Here is a 23,836-nt window from a genome sequence, read left to right as displayed (position 1 = left end):
GGACACCACCAAACTTCAGGTTGAGGGACACATGGAGAAAGGCATCCATGCATGACATCAAGGAATAAGTAGATATGCATATATAGGATTCCACTGTTAATATTGCTTTCATGGACCTCCTACCATAGTTGTTCTGTGGGAAAGTAATGCAGTTTGGGGCTATGATGTTTTAACTGCATTCTTTATTAACTTTTGTGTCCAACTCCTTGTGCTTGAACTGGCATGATTTTCTGGCATACATTTCTGCTCTGACACACCAGCTGATTCTACTACAGTTTCAACAGCTTCTGCTTTCAACCATAATGCAAACTGCTTATGAGTTGCTACCCAACACTAACTTTAAAACACACACAATTGGGTTAGGTTAGGAAAATTCTGCTTTGTAATTTTAAACCTGTAAATTCCATTAACTTTTTTATTCTCATGCAAATACTGCATGCAATAAATCACAAAGTTCCTTTAAGTCTCTTAAGGCTTGAATGGGAGAATGCACAGAAATTATCGAAGACATGTTTCACCAAAGTGTCATGCCCTGCTCTAGGGAAGAATTGATTTTTCTTGTTTTCCATTATTATTCTTTGGGTTCCTTTTGGGTACTCCTCGCTACCTTCTTCTGATTTAACATGGAGAGTGTATCTAAGATGAATTCTGGAGTTCACACATTTATCAGTTTGCAGCTTTGTTATATCTGGTTCATCTTGTGCTTTTTTCTATAATCAAGGTGACCAATGCACATACAGTACATGCTTGTGCACAGTGCCCTATTCCTAGCCTCAGACATGCTACTGATCCGGCTTCTACACACCCTTGTGCTGGCAATGGACTATCCACATTGAATGAGTCTGCATGCTTTTTAGAGACAGTACACACTTGTATGGATGTCTTCAGGAGGAGCCGGCAGCATGCTCTCAGTAGCGCTGTCATGCAGGCCCACTCTCTCGTAAATGTGTGATGCCCCTTCAAGTGGCTCGTGTATGAAGGCTAATGCGGGAAGGAATTGAAAGATGCAACAAACCTTTGTTTTAATATATTTTAAAGTCTATTTTTATGATGCTTTAGAGTGTTCTTAGTGTTTTTGTTTGTTGCCCTAGGCTCCAACTGGGAGGAAGGGCAGGATATAAATTTTAAAAATAAAATAATAAATAAATAATAACCAACAAACTGCACATGCACAGCGGCTTGTCCAAAGTTTGGAGATGATAACAAGAGCAGCAGATTGTTGACTCTCTTCTACTTCCAAAAATACCAGGTAATTTGAAATTGCAAAATCTGGGGAGCAGTTGGCATGGGGATAAATATAATAAGCATGCACATACTTATTATATGCATTCTTATCTGGCAGCAGTCTTAAATTGTGAGTGAATAATCTGGGTTTTTGGTTTTTTTGCCATGTATGCAGAGAGCTCTGTTCCTTCCCTGACTTTGCTCCCTTACTTTTTCTGTTTAGTTGTCTGTCAGAAAGTGTAAGTCTGTCTCGTTACACTTCTGTAGTATAATTGTCATGCTGCAGTGTAGACTACATTAAGTGATCACGTGATGTACTGCTAAGCTACTTGCACAGCTGCAGTGTCATTACTGTGCAGGAAGAGGATAAGCAAAGCACTTTACCTGTGGCTTATACTGTCGTTCTGAAATGTTAAGTGCTGGTTGTGGTTTGTTATCATGTGTTCCTAGACTCAGTCTAGTTCTTGAAGGAAAGGGAGGGGGGAAAGGAAAGCTTATATTTGGTTATTTCTTCACTTTCATTTATGGAGCTATTTGAGTTTTCCATGTTTGGGGAGCAGGTGTGGGTGAGACATTTCACACATATAGCTATCCACACTAAATATAAAGTGGAAATGTCATAATATTCAGACTAAATCAAGCCTTAGTTAGGAATAAATAAAACCATTGACGAAAGCAATGGGAATGCTTCAGAAAAGCAATAGTACATTATACACTGCCACATCCTAGGCGTGCTAATCCAGCCTCTAGACAAAGGAGCTACTCCATGTTGGGGGTCAGTTAATTTTAAACCATGGCAGAACTTCTCTGTCCTTGAATTTTTAGAGAAAAGTGGTGGCAAGTTTGATGAAACCATTTCCCCAAATTAAAGGAAAAACAAACAGAAATGTGCTGAATGTGTTTAGATTTTGGTTTTAGTCTTAGTACTTTCTTGAACGAAATAGATACTGTGTGTATTTACCTGAGGCTTGTAGAAATAGCTTATATGACTGGTCTGGCTCCATAAACTCCAAGATGTCTGACTCAGCAAACTTAAATTTGAAGAGGTCTCCAAATGTATGACAGCCAGCTTAATCTGTTCTAGGCTAGGTTATCCAGCCCTCTTGGTCTATGAAAATAGAAAGAAAGAAGAATTATTTCTGGGATGAAGAGAAGTGTCATAGAAAGTGATTTACTTTCCTAGCATTTAGAATTAGCTCGTTCATTTGAAACTCATCAATACTGAAATCCTAGTCCAAAATGGATTACATAAGCAAGAAGCAATATGAAATGTGTTCAGCTAGGCTGTAGCTTTAGGGTGTCTGTTGCCTGTCTATTCCTGAAGCATCTGGGATTTTAAAACTAATAAATAAATAAATCACATGATAATGGTGCCTCTTCTGCACTTTCATTCTGGTTGTTTAAGTAGTTTCTCTTTAAACACTTTTCTAATTGCATGGATAAGTGACCCTGCTTGTAGAGCATGCTATATGTTGACAGAGTGCATTACTTCACTTTGCCTCATTGGCAACTTGAGATCTTAAGAAAACAATACTGAGGTTACTCTCATTCTGCATTGCTATCCTTGGAATGCTGCTTGGATTTTAATTTAACTCTATCACTGCATGATGCCCACAGTAAGAATTGCTTTTCAAAGGCAGGAAAAGTAAAATGCCTAAAATCAGGAAACTGAAAATACCACCACACTTTGCTTTTCCTCATCAAGATTGTGTAGCACTTATGTTTTTGGATTACTTATTACCATAGCACCACTAGAAGGATAAAAGAGAGCGGGAACTGCCCCCCTCCCCACAACATCTTACAGCTGTTCTTTAGAGCCACTTCAGTGGGTGAATGTAAGCTTCATTAAAAAAAAAATAAGGCACAGCTCTCAGGATTTGTCTGTGTTCTGGCATTGCTTAAGTACTCAAATTATTCCCAAAACTTTCCCTTGCAATTATTATTCAGAGGAAGAAGGCAGGAAAGTGAAGGAATCAAAGCCAGTGGGAGCTAAGATTCTTCTTTCTGCTTATCTGTGGCCAGCATGTTAAGATTTTTTTAACTCTTCAGAGTTTATATTTAGTTCTATGATTTGCCAACAATGGTTCCTCTAAAGCCGTATTTTCCCACTGTAGTCAATAAAAAAGTGTCTTTTAACACTAATGTTAACATTAGCTCACTGAAGTAATTTTGTAGCTATTAATTCAATTTGACATAATTTTCATTGCAGCCCTATGCATGCCTACTTAGAAGTAAGACCCATTAAATTCATGGGTAAGCAGCTATAGGCATATAATTATTCTAAAGTGGGCTCGTACAGAGGATGTTCCTGGCCGATTATGCACAGTATTTTACATGAGCAAAAACCTTTGGATAATTAAAATAATGTGAAGGCCATTGCAAAGAGTTTGGAGTTCTGTTGCTCATTAAACAATGAGATCATGTTTAAGTGTTGGGAAAGAAATAACACTTAGCTTCATCCCCAGTTAATCAGTCTTAAATGTGGAAGAATGATAGGTGAGGTTGACACTTAACTAAATTCTTCTAACTTCTATGATGTTACTGTAGATCTTCCTGTTTGATGATGTACTTGATTCTAGGTGGTGTAGATTTCTAGGAGGTAGAAAACTTAATTAAAATCTTGTGTCATCCATAAGTTCAGCTACTAGTCCAAAAGCCAGACCATTGGCACCTCTGTGGCTCCTACTGATTTGAAACTTGTGTTTTAGTTTATGTATCACATTTCTGTTCACAGAATATGTCCCTTTAACATCATCCTGCATAACCCTTCCCTGACCCATGTGTCCATCATCGTTTCATTTTACTTATTTATTTTAATAACATTTCTATTGTTCTCTTCATCAGATCAGATTTTAGGATGGTAAACAACAAATATAAATTACAATACAATAGAACAACATCTTAATATATTAAGAGTACTATGCACTAAGAGTATACACATAGTACTATGTGAACATTTCATCCGTGCGAGGATTTCTGTGCAATGGAATGTTCTTCTTCTTTCCTTACCCTCACCCCCCAATCTGTTCTAGGAGTTTCCCTTTGGAGCAGATTTGGGGAGGGTACACGTGGGGTGGGGGAAGTCCCATTGTCTAAGCAGAAATCCGTGCACTGACTGGATGTGTTAGTTGAATACTGCCCAAAGGCACAAGGCATGCTCAGGCATATATACATTTTAAAATTCCTAGATAAATAAAAACATCTTAACCTGGCATTGACGGGCTTGCAAAGTACATGCCAGTCATATCTTCTTAGGGAGGGCATTCCAAAGCTGGGGCACCACTACTGAAAAGGTAGTCTCCTGTGTGATTAGATAACACACTTCTGATAAAGAAGGCTCTTGGGGCAGGGCTTTGGCAGACAGGCTGGCATGGGCAGAGGAGTTCCTCCAGAACTTCCAGGTGCTCACGTTAGCGTTTAAAGCCCTAAACTACTTAGGCCGCAAATGTCTCACAGACCATCTCCTTCCCTACAGACCCTCACAGGTGTTAAGATCAGCAGAGGGGACCTTCTTGGTAGTTCCACCACCCTCGGAAGTTTGGGGGATGGTAGCTGGGAAGAGAGCTTTCTCTGTAGCAGCCCCTAAATTGTGGAATTCCTTCCCTACAGAGGTGTGTCTGACACCTTCGCTATACAGGCTCCTGAGATGTATGTTTTCAGAACCCACCCTATTCTTGTGATTGAAATGTGTTTTGATTATTTTTAATGTTGTGTTTTAGATCTTGTGACCTGTCCTGGGACCTATTGGTGAAGGGTGGGCAATAATAATAATAATAATAATAATAAAAGGGACCCAAGCTATTCAAGGTTCTAAAGAGGAGTACTAGTATCTTGAGTTGGACCCAAAAGGAAATAGGTAACCAATGCAGTTATCTTGACATTTTGGTGATATGAATAAACCTGGTGGTACCAGTTAAAATTCTGGGAGCTGAATTCTGCACACTTTGGAGCTTCTGTGGTTGCTTCAAGATGAGCATTGTATATAAAGCATTACAGTATTCCAGGTAGAAGGTTACCAGAAGATGGATCACTGTGGCTAGACTTTGACAAACCAGCTAACATGCTTTATGCTTCTTTACTATTGACACATCTGCCTCTCTCCTTACTCCTTTAAAACAAACTTCATGGATTATTTGTGGCCATTGTAATTTGGGTGTCTTCTACGTGCTGTCTAAAGCTCAGAAAGATTACTATGTCATTCTTAATTGGGAGTGTAGCTACAAGCTATATTTGTACAATATTTTTCTTCTTGGGAAATTGGTTTTGTTTATACATTCCTTTAGTGGAAGCAGCTTTTGTTATTTTACAAATAGAAGGATCATGGGTGAGTGGGAAAAAGCAGATCTGATTTAATATGTTTCAAAACTATTTCTATTTGTTACTTATATTAAAACACTCACTTTTCAAAGGGCATAACATTTCTGTGTATTTGTCTGCCAAATAAATGTTGTAAGGGAGGCCACCTTTATTTCCATTCAGCAGATGGAGAACTGAGGCCAATAATAGACATCAGCTTACTTAGGGCAACACTGTGTACCCTGGCTCCATTGTATACATTTAATTACCTATCTGAAATTATCTCAACATTGCATGCAAATAAGGCTATTTGACCCTGTCAAAGTATTTTTTGCATCTAATCCTTGGGTGCCTTTTAAAAGGTAACCTTCAGCTCTTGCTCTTAACATACATGATAAACAAAAATCTAAGACTCCGGTCCCTTTAAAACAAAAAGTATTTCTATATTTGGTGTGATCAGTTTATTATAGATGGACTTCCTGAAGCAGATTGTTGAGATGCAGGCATATAATGTATAAAAAAAAGAGTGGTAGTTTTGTCTTTTTAGAAAGCTACTAATAAGTATCTGAGCTATCAAGGGTTGGACGATGTTTTATAGGCCCCTTCCAACTCTGTTTCTATGATTTATTATGTATTTGTCAGTATTTTCAGATATTCTAACAAAATTTTAAGGAGTTTATATTATACACTAACAAAAATCCTTGAACAATCTATCTGTTGTCAAAAAGCTGGACAATTATAGATAAAAATTAAATTTGAAATTCTTAGATTTTATTGTATCAAGCCTCCCTCGCATTAAATTTCATTTCTTGACTATGATAGATTGTTTGTATCTATTTATAGTAAAAGTGATGTACAATGTTAGTCATATTCAGAGCAGACAAATTGAACCAATAGACAAATCCATTGATTTCAGTGTGTCTACTCTGACCATGACTTTGTTGTCTATATATGCCATTGAGAAATATTTAAACAACAAAGGGTAATATGAATGGTCTGTTTTGGGACAACTGTCCAGTTTCTGTCAACAAAGTCTAGACTGCTGTTCTGTCCTTTTATGGTGGTTTACTGTAGAATGTGTATACTCTTCTTGCTGCGCATGGCGGATACTACCTGGTTCTTCTGCTGTTATATAGTACCTGAATTCATATGCCCACTTTAAGGTAGCAGCTGAAGTTGTTAACATATTAATACCGAAAAGGGGGCTCATCATGAGTAAATCATAGATGAGGTGTTGCTGGACCACAACTGACCATGCTGGCTGGGGCTGATGGAAGTTAAAGAGTCCATCAACATCTGGAGGACTAGAGGTTTTTCATCCTGGGAGTAAATCGTGAACCATCAATTTGAAATTTAATACAAAACTTTTCATCTGTGGTTTGTACCCAGGACGGGTTGCAAATCTACAAAACAATGCTGCAAATACAGTACAGTGTCTCTGCCCAATAAATTTACTACTAAAACAAAACTGCATCAAGGTCAACAACTCTTCCTTATTCACAGTGCCTGTATTTGTGAAAATATTTAATTTAATTTTCCTGGTTTATTTCAAGTATTCTCCTTTCTACAACCCCCTTTAGGATGCACACCTTAACGTGGTGAGGGGGTTTGAGAGTGTTGAACAAGCTGAGAGCAATGCTGTCAAGAGTCTAGACCAAGAGGCTAGACTCCTAGCAGGGGCACCCATGGCGGAATGGTCAAAGCTGAAACACCAGACTAAGATGCATCCATGGACTTTTTGCCTGGATCTTGCATGGCTGTTCCTTGGTTCTTTTATGTGTTGGTTTGAAGTACCAAAATCAGGGCCAAGTTGTTTTATTTACTGCATTTATAGACTGCCCTTTATCCATTAAGATTGCTTAGCAATTCGCAACATATCAAGAAAACCATCAGATTCTCATCTGTATCAATAGTTACTACACAGTGGTGACCCTAGGTTTTATTGGGGTGGCACATTTGGGGGCCATTAAGGCATAACATTTCACTTCACAATATATCAAATTTCATTTCATAATACATGAAGCTGCAATGAAAGCATGGCTAAATGTATCATAATACATTAATTATGGTCAATTTTTATTACAACTGGAGTGGAGAATATTATTTATTACATTATAGCAACACTATACTGTAAATACATGAATACAAGTGATAAAACAAAAAGAAACAAGCCATTACTTGCACATGTGATGCTGTTACATAACGAGACAGAAACAGAAAAAAACCCCTAAAAAAGCATGTTGTACAATATCACAGTAGAAGGGAGATTGGGTGAATTGGTGATACTCAGTTCACTGATATATAACAGTACAGAGGGTTTTAATCATGTAAGAGTCAATCTCTGGTACCCTATTTAACAAAATAAACTTTTTTGAGCATTCTTGGAAGCAAAGCCCTCAACCAAATTACTGTAATCTAAATCTTTCCCAGTTTTATGTTCCATTGAAATCAGTGGTAATCCTACTAGACGTTCCTGTGACATAGAGGAGCGCAGATAATTTCTACCAGTTTCAAAAATGATCTCTCACCAGACGCGTTACAGGTGCAGTGAGAATAATGTGAACATAAATTGGGGTATATTTCTTGAATATTACACTTATCAATAAATTGAAGGGCTGCCAGAGCAATACGTTTTCTTGAGATTGATTACATAGCCTAAAAAACTCTTGTAACAGGAAAATGGGGGGCAGATATATTACCTAAAGATATTTAAGTACTCTCCTTTCTCTCCTCTCTCTTTCCCTCCAGTTCATCTTTACCACACACACAGCAAACTCTTGGTGTATAAGGGGTACGACAATCTTTCAGGTATCCTGGTCCCAAGCTGCATAGGGCTTTGTACACCCAAACCAGAACCTTGAACTTTGCTCAGTAGCTAATTGGTAGCCAGTGCAATTCTTTCAGCAGTGGGGTAACATGTTGACAATACCCTGCCCCAATGAGCAGTCGCGTCACCACATAACAACATAAGAAGAGCCTGCTGGATCAGGCCAGTGGCCCATCTAGTCCAGCATCCTGTTCTCTCAGTGGCCAACCAGGTGCCTGGGGGAAGCCCACAAGCAGGACCCGAGTGCAAGAACACTCTCCCCTCCTGAGGCTTCCGGCAACTGGTTTTCAGAAGCATGCTGCCTCTGACTAGGGTGGCAGAGCACAGCCATCACGGCTAGTAGCCATTGATAGCCCTGTCCTCCATGAATTTGTCTAATCTTCTTTTAAAGCCATCCAAACTGGTGGCCATTACTGCATCTTGTGGGAGCAAATTCCATAGTTTAACTATGCGCTGAGTAAAGAAGTACTTCCTTTTGTCTGTCCTGAATCTTCCAACATTTAGCTTCTTTGAATGTCCACGAGTTCTAGTATTATGAGAGAGAAGAACTTTTCTCTATCCACTTTCTCAAGGCCATGCATAATTTTATACACTTCTATCATGTCTCCTCTGACCCGCCTTTTCTCTAAACTAAAAAGCCCCAAATGCTGCAACCTTTCCTCGTAAGGGAGTCGCTCCATCCCCTTGATCATTCTGGTTGCCCTCTTCTGAACCTTTTCCAACTCTATAATATCCTTTTTGAGATGAGGCGACCAGAACTGTACACAGTATTCCAAATGCGGCCGCACCATAGATTTATACAATGGCATGATGATATCGGCTGTTTTATTTTCAATACCTTTCCTAATTATCGCTAGCATGGAATTTGCCTTTTTCACAGCTGCCGCACACTGGGTCAACATTTTCATTGTGCTGTCCACTACAACCCCAAGGTCTCTCTCCTGGTTGGTCACCGCCAGTTCAGACCCCATGAGCGTATATGTGAAATTCAGATTTTTTGCTCCAATATGCATAATTTTACACTTGCTTATATTGAATTGCATTTGCCATTTTTCCGCCCATTCACTCAGTTTGGAGAGGTCTTTTGAGAGCTCTTCGCAATCTCTTTTTGTTTTAACAACCCTGAACAATTTAGTGTCGTCAGCAAACTTGGCCACTTCACTGCTCACTCCTAATTCTAGGTCATTAATGGACAAGTTGAAAAGTACAGGTCCCAATACCGATCCTTGAGGGACTCCACTTTCTACAGCTCTCCCTTGGGAGAACTGTCCGTTTATTCCTACTCTCTGCCTTCTGCTTCTTAACCAATTCCTTATCCACAAGAGGACCTCTCCTCTTATTCCATGACTGCTAAGCTTCCTCAGAAGTCTTTGGTGAGGTACCTTGTCAAACGCTTTTTGAAAGTCTAAGTACACTATGTCCACCTCTATCTATATGCTTGTTGACACTCTCAAAGAATTCTAATAGGTTACTGAGACAGGACTTTCCCTTGCAGAAGCCATGCTGGCTCTGCTTCAGCAAGGCTTGTTCTTCTATGTGCTTAGTTAATCTAGCTTTAATAATACTTTCTACCAGTTTTCCAGGGACAGACCACATTTTACACTAGTTGCAGTTTCCAGTGTAGTAAGGTGCAGATCTTTTTCAACCTGCATGACAACACAAAATGGCTGCCAAATCTAACAAAGCAGAAAAAGAGACAAGACTACCAAATGGTGCAGGAATGCCCCCTCTCCCATGTTAACATGTTTTTTAATTGTTTTTAATTTTTTAAAATTGTGTTTTTAAATCGTTTTTCGTGTTTTAAAATTTGTATGTTTGTTTTTATTGGTTTTAATTGCTGTAAACCACTCAGAGAGCTTCAGCTATGGGGTGGTATATATATGTAATAAATAAATAAAAATAAATAAATAGTGTTTCCCTCAAAGTTATGAATTCATAATTGTCCCGTTTGCTTGAATCTGTCTGTGTTGCATTGGCAATGTACAACAGTACATAGAAATCCTGTCATATGCCCCCTTCCCTAAAATCCATGGCTCAACAGACTAATCAGAAGAAAAGAGAGGTAAAATGGTGCAGTCATATGTGTTTATTCAGAAGTAAGTCCTACTATATTCAGTAGGATTCATTGTCAACTTTGAACAAGTGTGTATAGGATTGCTGCCTGGTTTTTCCTTTGGGCAAGGAAGTTTACTGCGGGAGGGGAGCTCCAGCCTTTTCCCCGGCTTAAGCAGATATTCTATTCAACAACCAAGTTGTCTTTCAGTGCCACCTCTCCCTTCTTCAGCTTGTCAGAACAAACAGAAAAGGTTGAAGGACAGTATTTTCTGCACTCTGCTAAGAATTCATTCTTGAACAATATATGTTAAATTGTGAATCTCTTTTCCTTTTCCCTCTCTACTAACTCAAAGTGGCTGTGTTGTCCTCCTGATGTCCTGAGTGAACTGGGCAGTTGGACATTTACAGGAAAAAGACATAAGGACAGCTCCTGGCCAAGGTACCAGTGTACTACTGGTGTGGATGGGGAAAAATGCCCTCTGACTGTTGTTTTGATAGGAAGGGACTTGCTTACTTGCAATGCTGTTGGGTTAAAGACAAGACAGACTAAGATTGACTGACTATAAAGGAAGTAGCCAGGATTTTGTATAAGATTTGGGGGACTCCTGAAGTGTGGGGCCCCAGGCAGCTGCCTAGTTGCAACTAAAGCTGCCACTGACACCAGCTTAACAAATTAAAAGCCAATTATTTAAAATGCATAATAAAAATACAGCAGCAGCAAAGTCAAAGTCAGTGGATCCAGCACAAAACATTAGCATGTTCCAACAACTTGGGTGCATAAGTGTGTTTTAAGTTGATGACAAAAGCTCAATACTGCTGGTGATTGTTGTGTCTCCAGAGCAGTATTCTTCATCCTTTTCAGACCAGGGGGACACCTTTAACTCAAATATGCATTTGGAATTTCCCCCATGTATTTGTAGGGTGGTAGTGCTGCTGTTAGAATAGAGGGTAGGGCTATAGCTCAGTGGTAGAATATCTGTTTTGCATGCAGAAGGTCCCAGGTTCAATCCCCTGCTGCATTTTCAGGTAGGCTGGGAGAGACTCCTTGCCTGAAACCTTGGAGGGCTGCTGCCAGTTGGTGTAGACAAACAGTACTGAGCTAGATGGACCAATGGGTCTGACTACGTATAAGGCAGCTTCCTATGGTCCACCTTAGATCAGGCTGCAATTCAGTAGAGTCCCAACCCACCAGTTTAAGCCCAATGCCTTAAGGGAAGGAAGTTCTACTGACAGGGTGCCACCACAGAGAAGGCCCTATCATTGTTCACTGTACACCCACTCATTGACGAAACCAAGAGGAAGCCTTCCCTTGCAGATCTCAAGCTTTGGAGTACCAAATATAGGAAGAACACTCCTTCAAGTATTTGGGCAAATTACTACTCTCTATTTGGAAATGCACTTTTGAATTCAAATAGTGACAATACCCTTTGAAAATAGTCTAGGAGACATCCAAATATTTTCAAGAGAACAAAGGACTGGTAGATCAATCGGCTGGACTGAGCGTATGTTTTGAAGCCCATGGTACAGGAGCGAGTAGGTGCCACCAGTGGGAAGGGACTGTCACGGTTTCTCATAATTACAGAAAACAGATATAATATATACATCCACACACATTGCCTTAGGGGAGCATCCAGTATCTGGATAGTCAACAACGAAAATGCAGCTTCCCTTGTTGCTGAGTAGAGGTCGTTTGTAAGCATTCCCATGTACGCTTTCTCGTTTACAAACCGAATGGTACTAGCAAATCGGAGCTGGGAGGGGAAAGGCAATCGCCCCGCCCTCTCCCTGCCTGCGGCTAGGCGGCGACATTGGCTGCCGCAGCTCTCGCTTAATCCTCATGGTGGCTTCGCGGAGCAGAATCGGCGGGGAAAGTAGTTTGTGAGGTAGCGGATGATGCTAGTTGCCTTGCTTCTGTGGGAGGCGGCGGAGCTGCGGCGTTTTGCTGCTGTCGCTGCCCCTTAGGAGAGAGAAAGAGGCAAAGGCAAAGCGGGCGTGAGGGAGAGAGTTCCGCCAGCCATGCTTCAACGCCGGGGTGATTTGGGGAGCTCCCCGCCAGTCATGGGAGAGCCGGCGTTGAACGTGAAGCCCTCGCTCTACTATGCGGTGAGTGGCTTCTCTTTCTTAAAGGGCCTGAGAGAACGAGGCGCCAACATGGTCATGGGGCTGCTTTGTGTTAGGGGCTTGTGGGAAGGGAAGGGCAGGGCGAGGCAGAGAAGAACGTTAGTTCATCGCCACCCAAGGAAGGGCTGCTCCAGCTGTGGAAGGACTGGGGACGTGGAGTGGCAGGGGTCTTCTAGCTTGGCGGGATTCCGAAGTTTGATTTGGGCAGCGGTTTCCCTCTCTCCCCGCCCGCGAATAGGTTTCCTGTAGCGGAGCCTTACACGAGCTCCCTAGTCGCAGTAGTGTCAAGTGGGACTTGTCTTCTCGAGGCACAAACCTGTAGGAGGTTGGCCAGAGTGGGCATGGTTCGGAGTGCATGGCCTTCAAAGCCAGACTCCGCATATTCTGTATGGTAGAATGGCTTCTAGGTGGATTGGAGGGGTCCCGGCGGCTGACATTTTAGAAATCCCCGCAAGAAACCTCCCTGTGGTCGTTGTAGGCAAATGCTTTGGAGATGGAAAAAGTAAAGCCAAATCTCCCACATCATGTGAGGTGGTTCTCTATTTCAAACTTACTGTTGGGGGGAGGAGTGTCCCTGGCTTGCTAGTCTTCCCGCTTGTCACCTATCACCTGGACTGTTTCAAGGACTGAATCTGGGACTATTTGCATGCATAGTAGTGTGTGAGCTACCCTGAGCTAGGCCTTTCCCTACACCACCAAAAACATGCCTAGTGCTGATTGTACAAAATTGTGGTTGTAAGCCAGTGGTTCAGACCCTATTTATAGCCATAATATCCTCTATCTGAGGAACTTTCAGGAATTGGTTGTCAAGTGGTTGGAGATGGGAATGTGTTAGTGGCTAATTGCTCTACCTGATGCTTGCAAAAATGGGAATGTTCACTGGCACTGGGCTTCAAGTGTTGCAGGAGGGCCCACAGGCACCAAGTCCCCATCCCAGCTGCTACTGAGGTGCAAAGTGACCCATGGGGGTTGGAGCTCATTGGGTGGGTGGTTGCATGCTGTGCCCTTGCCCAACACTTCTTCCCACTCCGATAAAGTCCAGTGGCCCAGGACAGCTGTTACTTGCATGATTATGAAAATGGGATAAGTTGAGTGGTGGTTCAAAGTGGTGGTGTCTACAGTTGCTTGCCTGCCCTTTTATGCTGGATGATGAAACAGTAAGGCCTGGATCTGCCCAGGGCAAGAGTGCAGGTGAACAACTGAGGAAGAAAAGGTTGCAGCTGCTTCCCCCATCCTGCCATCTGTCTCGGCACCATCTGGAGCTAGCAGGGCTGTCCAGAGAGAGCATACAAGCCCAGAGGAGGCAGCAGCTGCTCATTGCAAAAGCAATCACTGCAGTATCTTACTTGTCATCCTGCCCCCGTCTCTCTCCCCCTCCCCCACTCCCTCCCTCCCCCAAGATTTGGTGAGAACTGGGCCTAGTGACACTGCCCAGAGATAAAAGTTCTGCCCACTTGTTTTCTCTAGGAGGCAAATTAAAGAGGATTGTGCTCACTGCTGTCTATATGAAGGGTGCAGATAAGTGAATGAGGGTAAAATAGTTGCTGTTTGTGCAAGCAGCTGTCTTTTCTCACCTGCATGACTGTGCACCCTTTGGTAGTGGGATGTATCAAAAAGACTTCTTTAGACAGTGCAGGTTGTCCGGTACATTGTCCTACACCATCCAGAAAGAGGTAGTTAACCACCTCTGTCCCCTTTCTCTCTCTTTACAGAGTGGGGAAGATTGGGCTGTCTGGAAGGTGGAGAATGCCCCCACTAGAGGCCTGTTGTCAAGGAGCTTTCCCTTTCAGTTCAGCAATCTCACCTGCTTGAACTGAAATTGAGGCATTTCATTTGTTTGGCTGGAATGATAGAAATAGAATTTGGCATTATTCTGAGACTTCATTTGAGACATGCAGAATAAATCCCACTTAGAATCATGCTCGCTAATAAAATAATAACAATAACAATTACTAGTACTACCACCACCACCCAACCTCCACCAGTAAGTCCAGGGCAGGTCATAACAATATAAATTGCAGGTCTTTAGTTTAAAGTGTAAGTAGCTAAACTACTTTTGGATGTTTTGGATGTTTATTGTAGAAAAGGCTGCTATATCTCAGGGCCTAATGCTTGTTGTTTGAGTCAGCTGAGTAATCAGTGTAACCTGAATGGAGCTTGCATCTGCTGTTTTGAAATTTATCCAGCAATAATTAAAGTACAAGGAAATAATACTTGGGGTTACAATTCAAGGCAATAGCCCCTGGAAGACAACTAATATGTTGTACCCTTATGCTTTCATTTGTCATATAAAATGTGAGAGGCAATGTGATCTCGTGATTTGTCCTTGGTCTTAGTGAATTGTATTGTCCTGCCTAACATGGATTCACTGGGAAAATCCAACCCTTTTTCCTTTGGCTTTCTTTGTGCAAAAATGAAATTATAGTGGTCTGCATCACAAACCAGAAGACTGATCATTTGACACATTGAAAGTGCTGCATAATTATATCAGTACATAACATGTGAAAAAGAACCTAGAAATCTCTATAAGGGATTAGGAGTATTGGAGTTGTATGATGAAATACTTGGTAATGTTTAAAATATTTAAATACTTTAAACTTTCAATCCTCCAAATGCAGTACAGTAACTTAAATTTCTACTTGAATCCTGGTTGGTGGAACTAAGACGTGTTTCAAATAATGTATTTCAAAGAAAATGATGGGACTTGAATCAGAGTCACACTGAGACTTTGTTCTTTTTTTATCTCATGGAATTGAAAGATGAATCACTTGTATTTGAAAGTATTGTCAGTAAGAGGCATCTTTTTAGTTCTTAGGTTTTTATGTGATAAGACTGCATTGTATTAATGTCTTGAAGTTGTCATTGAGAAACAGCTTTCTTTCTGCTCCCCTGCATCATAGCACTTGTAGCTAAGGTTTTAAAAAAGCTAACTGTCTTATCTCTGCATAGTTTGTTCCCTGTAATCATATGTAAATATTAAGGCAATTTAAAAACATGTAAGACTTGTTGCTGCTATCTCTGCTGGTGTAATTATGCACAATGTCACTTGAAAAAAAAAAGTTGTGTTTTTTAAAGTCCGTGTTGGAATTCAGCTGTTAGGTGGATGCCTGTTTAATTTGACATATGTGGAAGACAGATGTTGTAACTTCTTGACCTTCTCCAGCATGACTCAAGCTTGTGGTTTCTTGTCTTTATGCTGCACATGTAGGCAGATTCTGATGTAATGTTTCTCCATCCATAAAACAACATTGGAAGAAGTATGGACATAAGAAATCTGCACTAGAGTACACAATCCACTTGGATGTCGCATTTCAGTGAAACATTTTCTTTTTACATGCATTACTCAACAGATTTCTCTCTCTGGGGCGTGTTTGTTAACTTTGAATACCTTAATTAACCTGTTAAAAGTTTAACTGGTGAATACTAAAAAGTAGAGGTAAATACAACTTTGATATAGGGGGGAAAATCTGTCGGTTCCAAGAATTGTTTGTTCTTGTCATATTTTTCAGACTTGGCTCCTGCTATGTTTAGTTACCTTTTACAAACTACCTTTCTATTGATATAGAATGTCTAATACTTGGTTAGGCTTTGTTCTACTTACCTAATGTCAAATATTTCATATGACCAGGTTTTGTTCTAGATACCCAGGATTTGAGATGAAAGTTGGAGCAATACATTTTGTATTTTAAATTGTATTTTAAAATATCTTTTAAAAACAACTTCCAATGAAGCTGTGGAATGTTTATGTGCATATGTAGAGTTTGATTTTATGGAATTTTAAACAGTTGGAAACTGACATAAGTTGTGCATGAAGTTATGATATTGGCAAGTCTTAGTCCTGCAGATAGGTTGGTTACATTAGTTTTCAGAGATGCACAAAAGTTTGGAAATTTACTTGTTTTATTGCGCTTGATTATCATGTTTATCTGTTTGGTCTTAACTGGTAATCAAAAATAAATAATGGTTCATCATAACTTGGTGTTTTCGATGGTGGATGCCACCCCATTGTCATGGTCAGACCATTTCCTGGTGAAGTTTAGACTTATGGCTCCGATCCTCCCCTGCAGGGGTGGTGGACAGATTAAGATGGTCCGCTCCTGGAGACTAATGGAATCCACTGGATTCCTGAATGCCCGGGGGGAGTTCCCAGTAGATAGAGCAGGTGACCCTGTTGAAGCCTTGTCACACTGTGGAACAGTGAGGTGCATCAGACTCTTGACACGGTTGCCCCTGAGCACTCTCTCTGGCATTGTAGAGCCCAGTTTACACCTTGATATATCAAAGAGCTAATGAAACAGGCTGGACTACGGGTAGAGTGCAAGTGGCAAAAGATGTGCTGTGAGGCTGATCAGGCAAGAGAAAAACATCGTCACCGTACCTACTGTGCGAGTGTGAGGGCAGCGAAGAAGACCCACTTCTCTACCACCACCGCATCCTCAAGTAGCCATCCAGCAGAGCTTTTCTGTATTGTCAGACGTCTGTTGACATCAATTCCAGGAAATTGAATTTTAGACTCTTCGGAGGCCCACTATGAATTGTTTGCAAGGCACTTTGAGGGTAACGTCGCTTGCCTCCATAGCAGTCATGATGCCCCATCCACATCTACTGTAGTCCCCAGTGAGATGTCTAGTGCAATATCTGCTGCAACTTCTTGGGAACAGTTTCAGTTGATCCAGCCTGACTTATTAAAGCTTGCCGAGGGGGTTTAACCGAGTGGATCCAGGGTGTGGTCAATGCATTGTTGCCGGAGGGAGTGGTTCCAGCCACCCTGAAAGAGGCAGTGATGCGACTGCTTCTGAAAAAGCCCACTCTGAACCCATTGGTTTGCAACTACCACCCGGTCGCAAATACCCCCTTCTTAGGGAAGGTGATTGAGAAGGTTGTGGCACAGCAATTGCAAGTTATCTTGGATGAAACCCAGTCTGGGTTCAGACCTGGTTATGGGACTAAATCAGCCATGGTCGTCCTGATGGATGACCTTTATCAGGAGCAGGAGAGGGGAAGTGTAACCGTGTTATTCTTACTTGATATCTCGATGGCTTTGGATACCATTGACTATCATATCCTTCTGGGCCAACTGGTAAAATGGGTATTGGAGGCAATGCTTTACAGTGGTTCCGATCCTATCTTCAAGGTCATTTGCAGAGAATAGCGTGTGATTGTGTTTTGGCCCCCTGGCAGTTGTGCTGTGGGGTGCCACAGGGTATCATCTTGTTCCCCATGCTGTTTAACATCTATATGAAGCCCTTGGGAGCTGTCATTAGGAGATTTTGGGCGAGGTGTCAGCAGTACGCTGACAATACTCACCTCTATTCCTCTGTAATATCTGAATCAGGACAGGCCATGCAAGCCTGTTGCTAGAGGCCCAGGTGACCTCAATGGTTAGGAGTGCCTTTTATGAGCTTTGGCTTGTAAGATATCTGCAACCGTTTCTGGACCGGGATAGCCTGTTGAGCCCCAGCTCTCCCAGGGGAATCAGGGTGGGGAGCCGGCCAAGTCCCAGCCTCCGCAGATAGGGCAGGGGGAGGAATCAGAGGCAGATGAGACATTCGAGGACAATGAGGGAGGGGGAGTAGCTGACAGCCTTCCAGTTCTTACAGACAGTTCTCCTGCCGAAGCAGACTTCGCTCCCCCTACAGATGCCTCAACAGAGGTGCTGAGGGATGAGCGGACAGGCGCGCCAGCTCCACCCCGCCAGGATTCCCAGCCTGGCACTTCAAACGCTTTCCCGCCTCCTGAGGCATCTATCGAGCCAGTACTGTCAGATGAGCCGGTGGAGGCTCGACCCCCTTCGCCCCACACTAGACGTTGAGAGAAGGTGGGACTTCTCAGGAGTCAGAGATTGTGAGCAAAGACCTTCCCTACTTAAGGCGGCGTCTCCCTGACCCGGTTGCTGAGTCACCTTTCTTCACACGCTGCAGAGTAAGCCTAGGTAGCTTAGTTAGGGAATGTAGTGAGTTAGCACAGCTAAGTCTATGAAATGCATTGCCTTTGATGTTACTCTAATAAAACAGGAATTAATTCCAGCCTTGCCTCCATTTCGTGACTCTCACTTTAGGCAGGACATAGCCTGACTGCTGTTGTCCATGCAGTGGCAACCTCCGGGCTGGATTACTGTAACGTGCTCTATGTGGGGCTGCCCCGGAAGTTATAGCTAGTGTAAAATGTGGCTGCAAGACTGCTCACTGGGGCACCATCTCTGTTATCTGTTCAGTGCCTACTGAAGACCTTCCTTTTTCAACAAGCCGTTTAAGTTGAGACCTTATCCCAGTCTGCATCTGTGTTGGAATTGCTTTTTAATATGTTTTTCAAACTTTTTTTAAAAAATGTGTTTTTAAACCTTGTTTAAGGTGTTTTTAAAGGTTTTTAAGGAAGTGTTTTTAAAGATGTTTCAATATATTTTAAAGTCTGTTTTTATGATGTTTTAAAGTGTTTTTTGTGCTTTTGTTTGCTGCTGTGGTCTCCTACACTTGTTGTTGTTATGTGCCTTCAAGTCAACTACGTCTTATGGTGACCCTATGAATCAATGATCTCCAACAGCATCTGTCATGAACCAGCCTGTTCATTTCTTGTAAGTTCAGGTCTGTGGCTTCCTTTATGGAATCAATCCATCTCTTGTTTGGCCTTCCTCTTTTTCTACTTCTTTCTGTTTTTCCCAGCATGATTGTCTTTTCTAGTGAATCATGTCTCCTCATGATGTGTCCAAAGTATAACCTCAGTTTCATCATTTTAGCTTCTAATGGTAGTTCTGGTTTAATTTGTTCTAACACCCAATTAGAATTAAATACACTAGAAGCAGTAAACCAGGTAGGGAGGTGGTTTGATGTTTGGATGGCAATGGATCAAAGGTGTACTGAAGGAGGGAAAGGAGTTAGATTAATTCTTACCTTTGTCCTCCCTGTGGAAGATATAGGGCAGATGCCTGTACCTGAACTTTCTCAGGAAGCAAGACTGAAGAACTGAGGCAAATTGTAGTTAGAAATGTGAAGGCCCAGAAAAATCCCAGATAAATTAGAAACAAAACCTGTTTTTTTATTTTGTCCCCCCCCCCGTTTTGTCAATTTTTTCGGAAAACAAAAAAGGCTTGGGGGGGAATGGGAAAACCTGGGTTTTAAAATAAATTTCAGGTTTTTTTCTGGGCCTTCACTTCTCTAACTGTGGTAACAAGACATTGTAGGCCTTATTCACAATCTAAAAATGAACAAATAACTTGATCCAGATGGCATCTACCCAAGAATTTCTCAAGAACTCAGATGTGAAATTGCTGATATTCTACCAAAAATATATAACTTGTCCCTAAGATCAGTTTTGATACCTGAGGACCGAAAGGGGCCAATATAAGACCAATGTTTAATAAGTGATCCAGGGGAATGCTGAAAATTACAGGCTGGGTAGCTTAACATTTTAGTCCTGGGAAAATTGGTGTAAGGCATTATTAAAGATAGAATTATCAAGAATATGTGAGAACAAGTCATGCTGAAGCAGAACAAGCATGGCTTCCTTACCTTTGAGATGTCTGTAGCATGTACATAAGGACAGACATGATATATTTTATATATATATTTGCCCTCACAAGGTGAAGTAATGGCCACCAACTTGGATGGCTTTAAAAGATAGTTCATAGAGGCTAACACAATCAGCAGCTACTAGTCATGATAGCTATGTACCTTCTTCAAGTATCAGAGGTGGTATGCCTCAGAATAACAGATGCTGGGAATCGCAAGTGGGGAGAGTGCTGTTGTGCTTATGTCCTGTTTGTGGGCTTTTCATAGGCATCTGGTTGGTCACTGTTAGTACAGGATGCTGGACTAGATGGGCCTTTGATCAAACTAGCAGGCTCTTTTTAAAGTGCCCAGACAAAACTGTTTCTTGACCAGGCACTATTGTATTTTTCACACAAAGAAACTTTTCATGTTAAAATCCTGACTGATAAAACATGGTGGCGTGCGTTCACTGCCTTAAGAGAGTGCGGTGCCGCAAAGTTCCGTTGGGAAGAGGCTATGCCTTATCTAGATTCATTGGTTTTTTTAAAAAGGAACATTATCTGTATAGCTCTTCAGAACTTTTATCAACAATGTACAGTGGAAAGGATTTCCTGCATTTATTTGTGTACTAAATCCAGTACTGCTAAGCCAAGCATTTAGACCTCAAAGGGTCCCAGATTTCACGAGTAGGTACATAAATAAATGAAAAAAGCACAAATGTAGCTTCCCCCCCCAAAAAAAAGACTTATATTTATTTATTTGGAAATTTTGGGGATACAACCATAATCCCCTTTACAACCAAAATAATACCCTTACCCCATCCCCCCCATAGATCACCCCCCTTCCCACCCTACCACAAATTTTTGTTTTCCTGTTGGAGTATATAGTTAGAAATTCCAAAGATTACATTGTTAGCCAAAGTCTTTTGAAGGGGGTTGGAACATAACCAATTCTTTCGTCCTTTGCAGAGAAAAGTATGAAAGGTCACTAGTCCTCCTTGAAAGCCTCTTATTTTTCTTCTTTCCTTTTGCTAATCTTTATTTGGTAGTCAGTTTTTTCCAACAGGGCAGTTTCCCATATCTTTCTGTGCCATCTGTCCAGCATGAGACCTTCTAGAATTTTCCAAACATGTGTGATCACTGATCTGGCAGTCACCAACAAAAATTTTAAAAAAATGTTATAATGTAAATTCTGATTTTTCCTTATAAAAAGGTTCAATAAAGCCAGTTCTGCTGTAAAGATTATTTGTTGCCAAGTTATTTTTTGCATTTCTGTAAGAGAGACCAAAACTTTGCTACTTTATTGCATTCTCACCACAAATGCATAAAAGAACCTCGTCCCCTTATCCATGCCAGCAAGTAGGGGCCCCCGATTTAGTAATTTGTGCCAAACTTGTCAGAGTCATATACCATTTCTGAATATGTTTTTAATGCTGTTTCCCTGAAGGATGAGGCTACCAATTTAAATGAAATTTCAACCACATGTCTGTCCATATGTCATTTTCAATTTGGCAACCAAGTTCAGTTTCCCACATTTCTTTAAGCGTTTGGTTAGTAAAAGGTAGTGCGAGTCGTTTCCTCTCATTTTTTATTTTTTTAATAATAATATATATAAATTTTATTAATTAAAATTTTAATTTTTTAATTTTTAAATTAATTAAAAATATAATTTTTTTAAAATAGGATGGTATATTTTACCAACCACGGATGGATGGAAGGTTGAGTGGACCTTGACCCCTTTTACCAGAGATTCGACTTCCTCCTTCCGTTGGAATCGAACTCCGGCCGTGAGCAGAGCTTCGGCTGCATTACCGCCGCTTACCACTCTGCGCCACGGAGGATCTTTTGTTTGGTTAGTACCTATATCTTTTCCCAGTAAGTGGGAAGAGACCAGACCTTGTTCAGTATTGCTTTCATTTAATATTAACCTTTCTCCTTGAGTTAAATCTCATGTTCCTTGGGCTATAATATAGTTTTTCCTTATGAATATACCATTTAATACCACATCAACCAGGAAATGCCTTTATCTCTTAATTGTCTATGCTAGGTGTCTCATGGTATGGGATTGATGTTCACATGAAAATCCTTTAATTTGAATACATAATTTCTAATTGACTCTGTGTCATCTATTGATCTCTCTTATAAAAATCTGAATGATTACAGCGGGGATTTAAGGGGGATATTCCTGGTAGGAACATCTTTCTGTATTTCCATACTGCCAATATTGAGGTCATTGTTGTATGTTCTAATTTTATACTCTTTTTCACTTCCTTCTTAATATGTGGTAGCCCTTTAGGGTTGTAATGGCGAAGTAGGTATCTTTCAATTTGAACCCAATGCCTTTCTATTTTAAGGTCTAGGAATGAAAGCATATGTCTGATCTGATAAGCTTCATAGTATAAAAATAGAATAGGTATTCCCCATCTTTACTCCCACTATACCTAAGATTTTTAGCAGTTCTTGGTTTCTTTGAGGCAATGAATTGTTCAAATTTCTTTTGCCAAAATATTACCTTACCCTTTGTTGTTTGGGTAGGCAGGACATAAAACAGATAAGTAAATTTCAAGAGCACCATCATCTTCACTAGTGTTATTCTGCTGAAGAAAGACATCTTCAATTTGCCCCATACTGAGAGGGCTTTTTGTATACGTTTCCATATGGGAACATAATTTACCATACATGATTTCCTCAAGTTGTTGGACACCTTTACCTGTAAGTATCTAAAAGAGGATTGTACCAGTGGGACTCCCAGTTCTTGGGAGAGATACAGCTGATGATTAGGTGGTATATCAATTCAGAGGAGGTCTGATTTTTTTTTTGAAATTGTTAATCCGTTGCCTCCCCAAACATTTGCAATTCTTTTTGAATATGCGGTAAAGTTTTTATTGGGTTTGTTACCATGAGTATGATATCATCTGCATATAAGCTTATTAAATGCTGTTCCTTCTCTACCTGAACCCTGTGAATCTCCTTATTGGTTCTAAGCCTGTTGGCCAGAAATTCCATAACTAAAGTGAAAAGTAATGGAGATAGTGGACACTCTTGTTTTGTACCTGCTTTTAATTGTAGCTTTTTAAAAAACTCATGGTCTTATTTTGAGGTGGAAGTAGATGTATAAAAATGACTTGCTGCTTCTGGTGCAAATGGCAACTGAGTGTCACCTCTGTGATTCTAGCAGAACTTACTATATATTCTGGTGCCATTACACTGAGTGTTTCCAACTAATGGTGGATAATATTTTGGCAGCAGGAGCCAATACTTCTGTAGCAACTATTTCTCCTACCTTTTTGTTCTTTTTATGAAACATAAATCTTGGGTTTTGTACTGTCAAATATATTGATTACCTTTATGCAGTGAAAAGTAGGTTAACAGCACCCTGTTGTGATAATTCATTTTCCAGACTAGATTTTGAATGAAGAGTAGGGCATTAAATGGTCTCTTTTATGCCAAGCACAGATAAGATCAGAAATCTTTTTGTGTTGTAATTCAGTAAGATTTCTTATCTTTCCTATGCTTTCAAATGTGTCATTCTTAAAAAGATTCTAATTATCCAAATATGTTTTCCTCCCAAAAAAGGAGCCCTGATCAGGAAAGCCACTGTTTCAAACCAGCTGTTGGCATTGTGGAGCTTATTTGCAACAAAGATGGAATAAAACGAAGGAATGATTTTTAATAGAGGCTGTAACTCCCTTCTCTGTTAAATGTTGAAAATCAATCGGTTTAGTGCTACTTTCATCTTTAAAGTGAAAAATGGGAGAGCACTTTTGATAGTTTTACTGTGCTAAGTAATTTTGAGCACAGTAGATTCTAAACATAGAAGTGAGTCTGTC

At 40.7% G+C, this 23,836-nt stretch overlaps 1 protein-coding gene across 3 annotated transcripts in view; it reads left to right on the top strand.

Moving 5' to 3' along the window:
• Positions 1 to 23,836, top strand: part of ARHGAP6 (Rho GTPase activating protein 6) — a 348,770-nt gene that overhangs the window by 172,209 nt on the left and 152,725 nt on the right. Inside the window, exon 1 of one of the 3 annotated variants that reach the window (XM_061627099.1) lies at positions 12,191 to 12,505. The exons of 1 other annotated variant lie outside the window; for it this stretch is intronic. In XM_061627099.1, coding sequence (XP_061483083.1) covers positions 12,419 to 12,505 — 87 coding nt within the window. In that variant the 5' untranslated portion in view covers positions 12,191 to 12,418. Of the gene's footprint in view, positions 1 to 12,190; positions 12,506 to 23,836 lie in introns of those variants that run through there. One more of the 3 variants, XM_061627101.1, reaches the window with a different exon arrangement.

Source organism: Rhineura floridana, chromosome 5, assembly GCF_030035675.1.
Source record: "Rhineura floridana isolate rRhiFlo1 chromosome 5, rRhiFlo1.hap2, whole genome shotgun sequence".
Classification (NCBI taxonomy): Eukaryota; Metazoa; Chordata; class Lepidosauria; order Squamata; family Rhineuridae; genus Rhineura; species Rhineura floridana.
The sequence above is the reverse complement of the archived record's forward strand: the minus strand, read 5'-3'. Positions and strand labels throughout refer to the sequence as shown.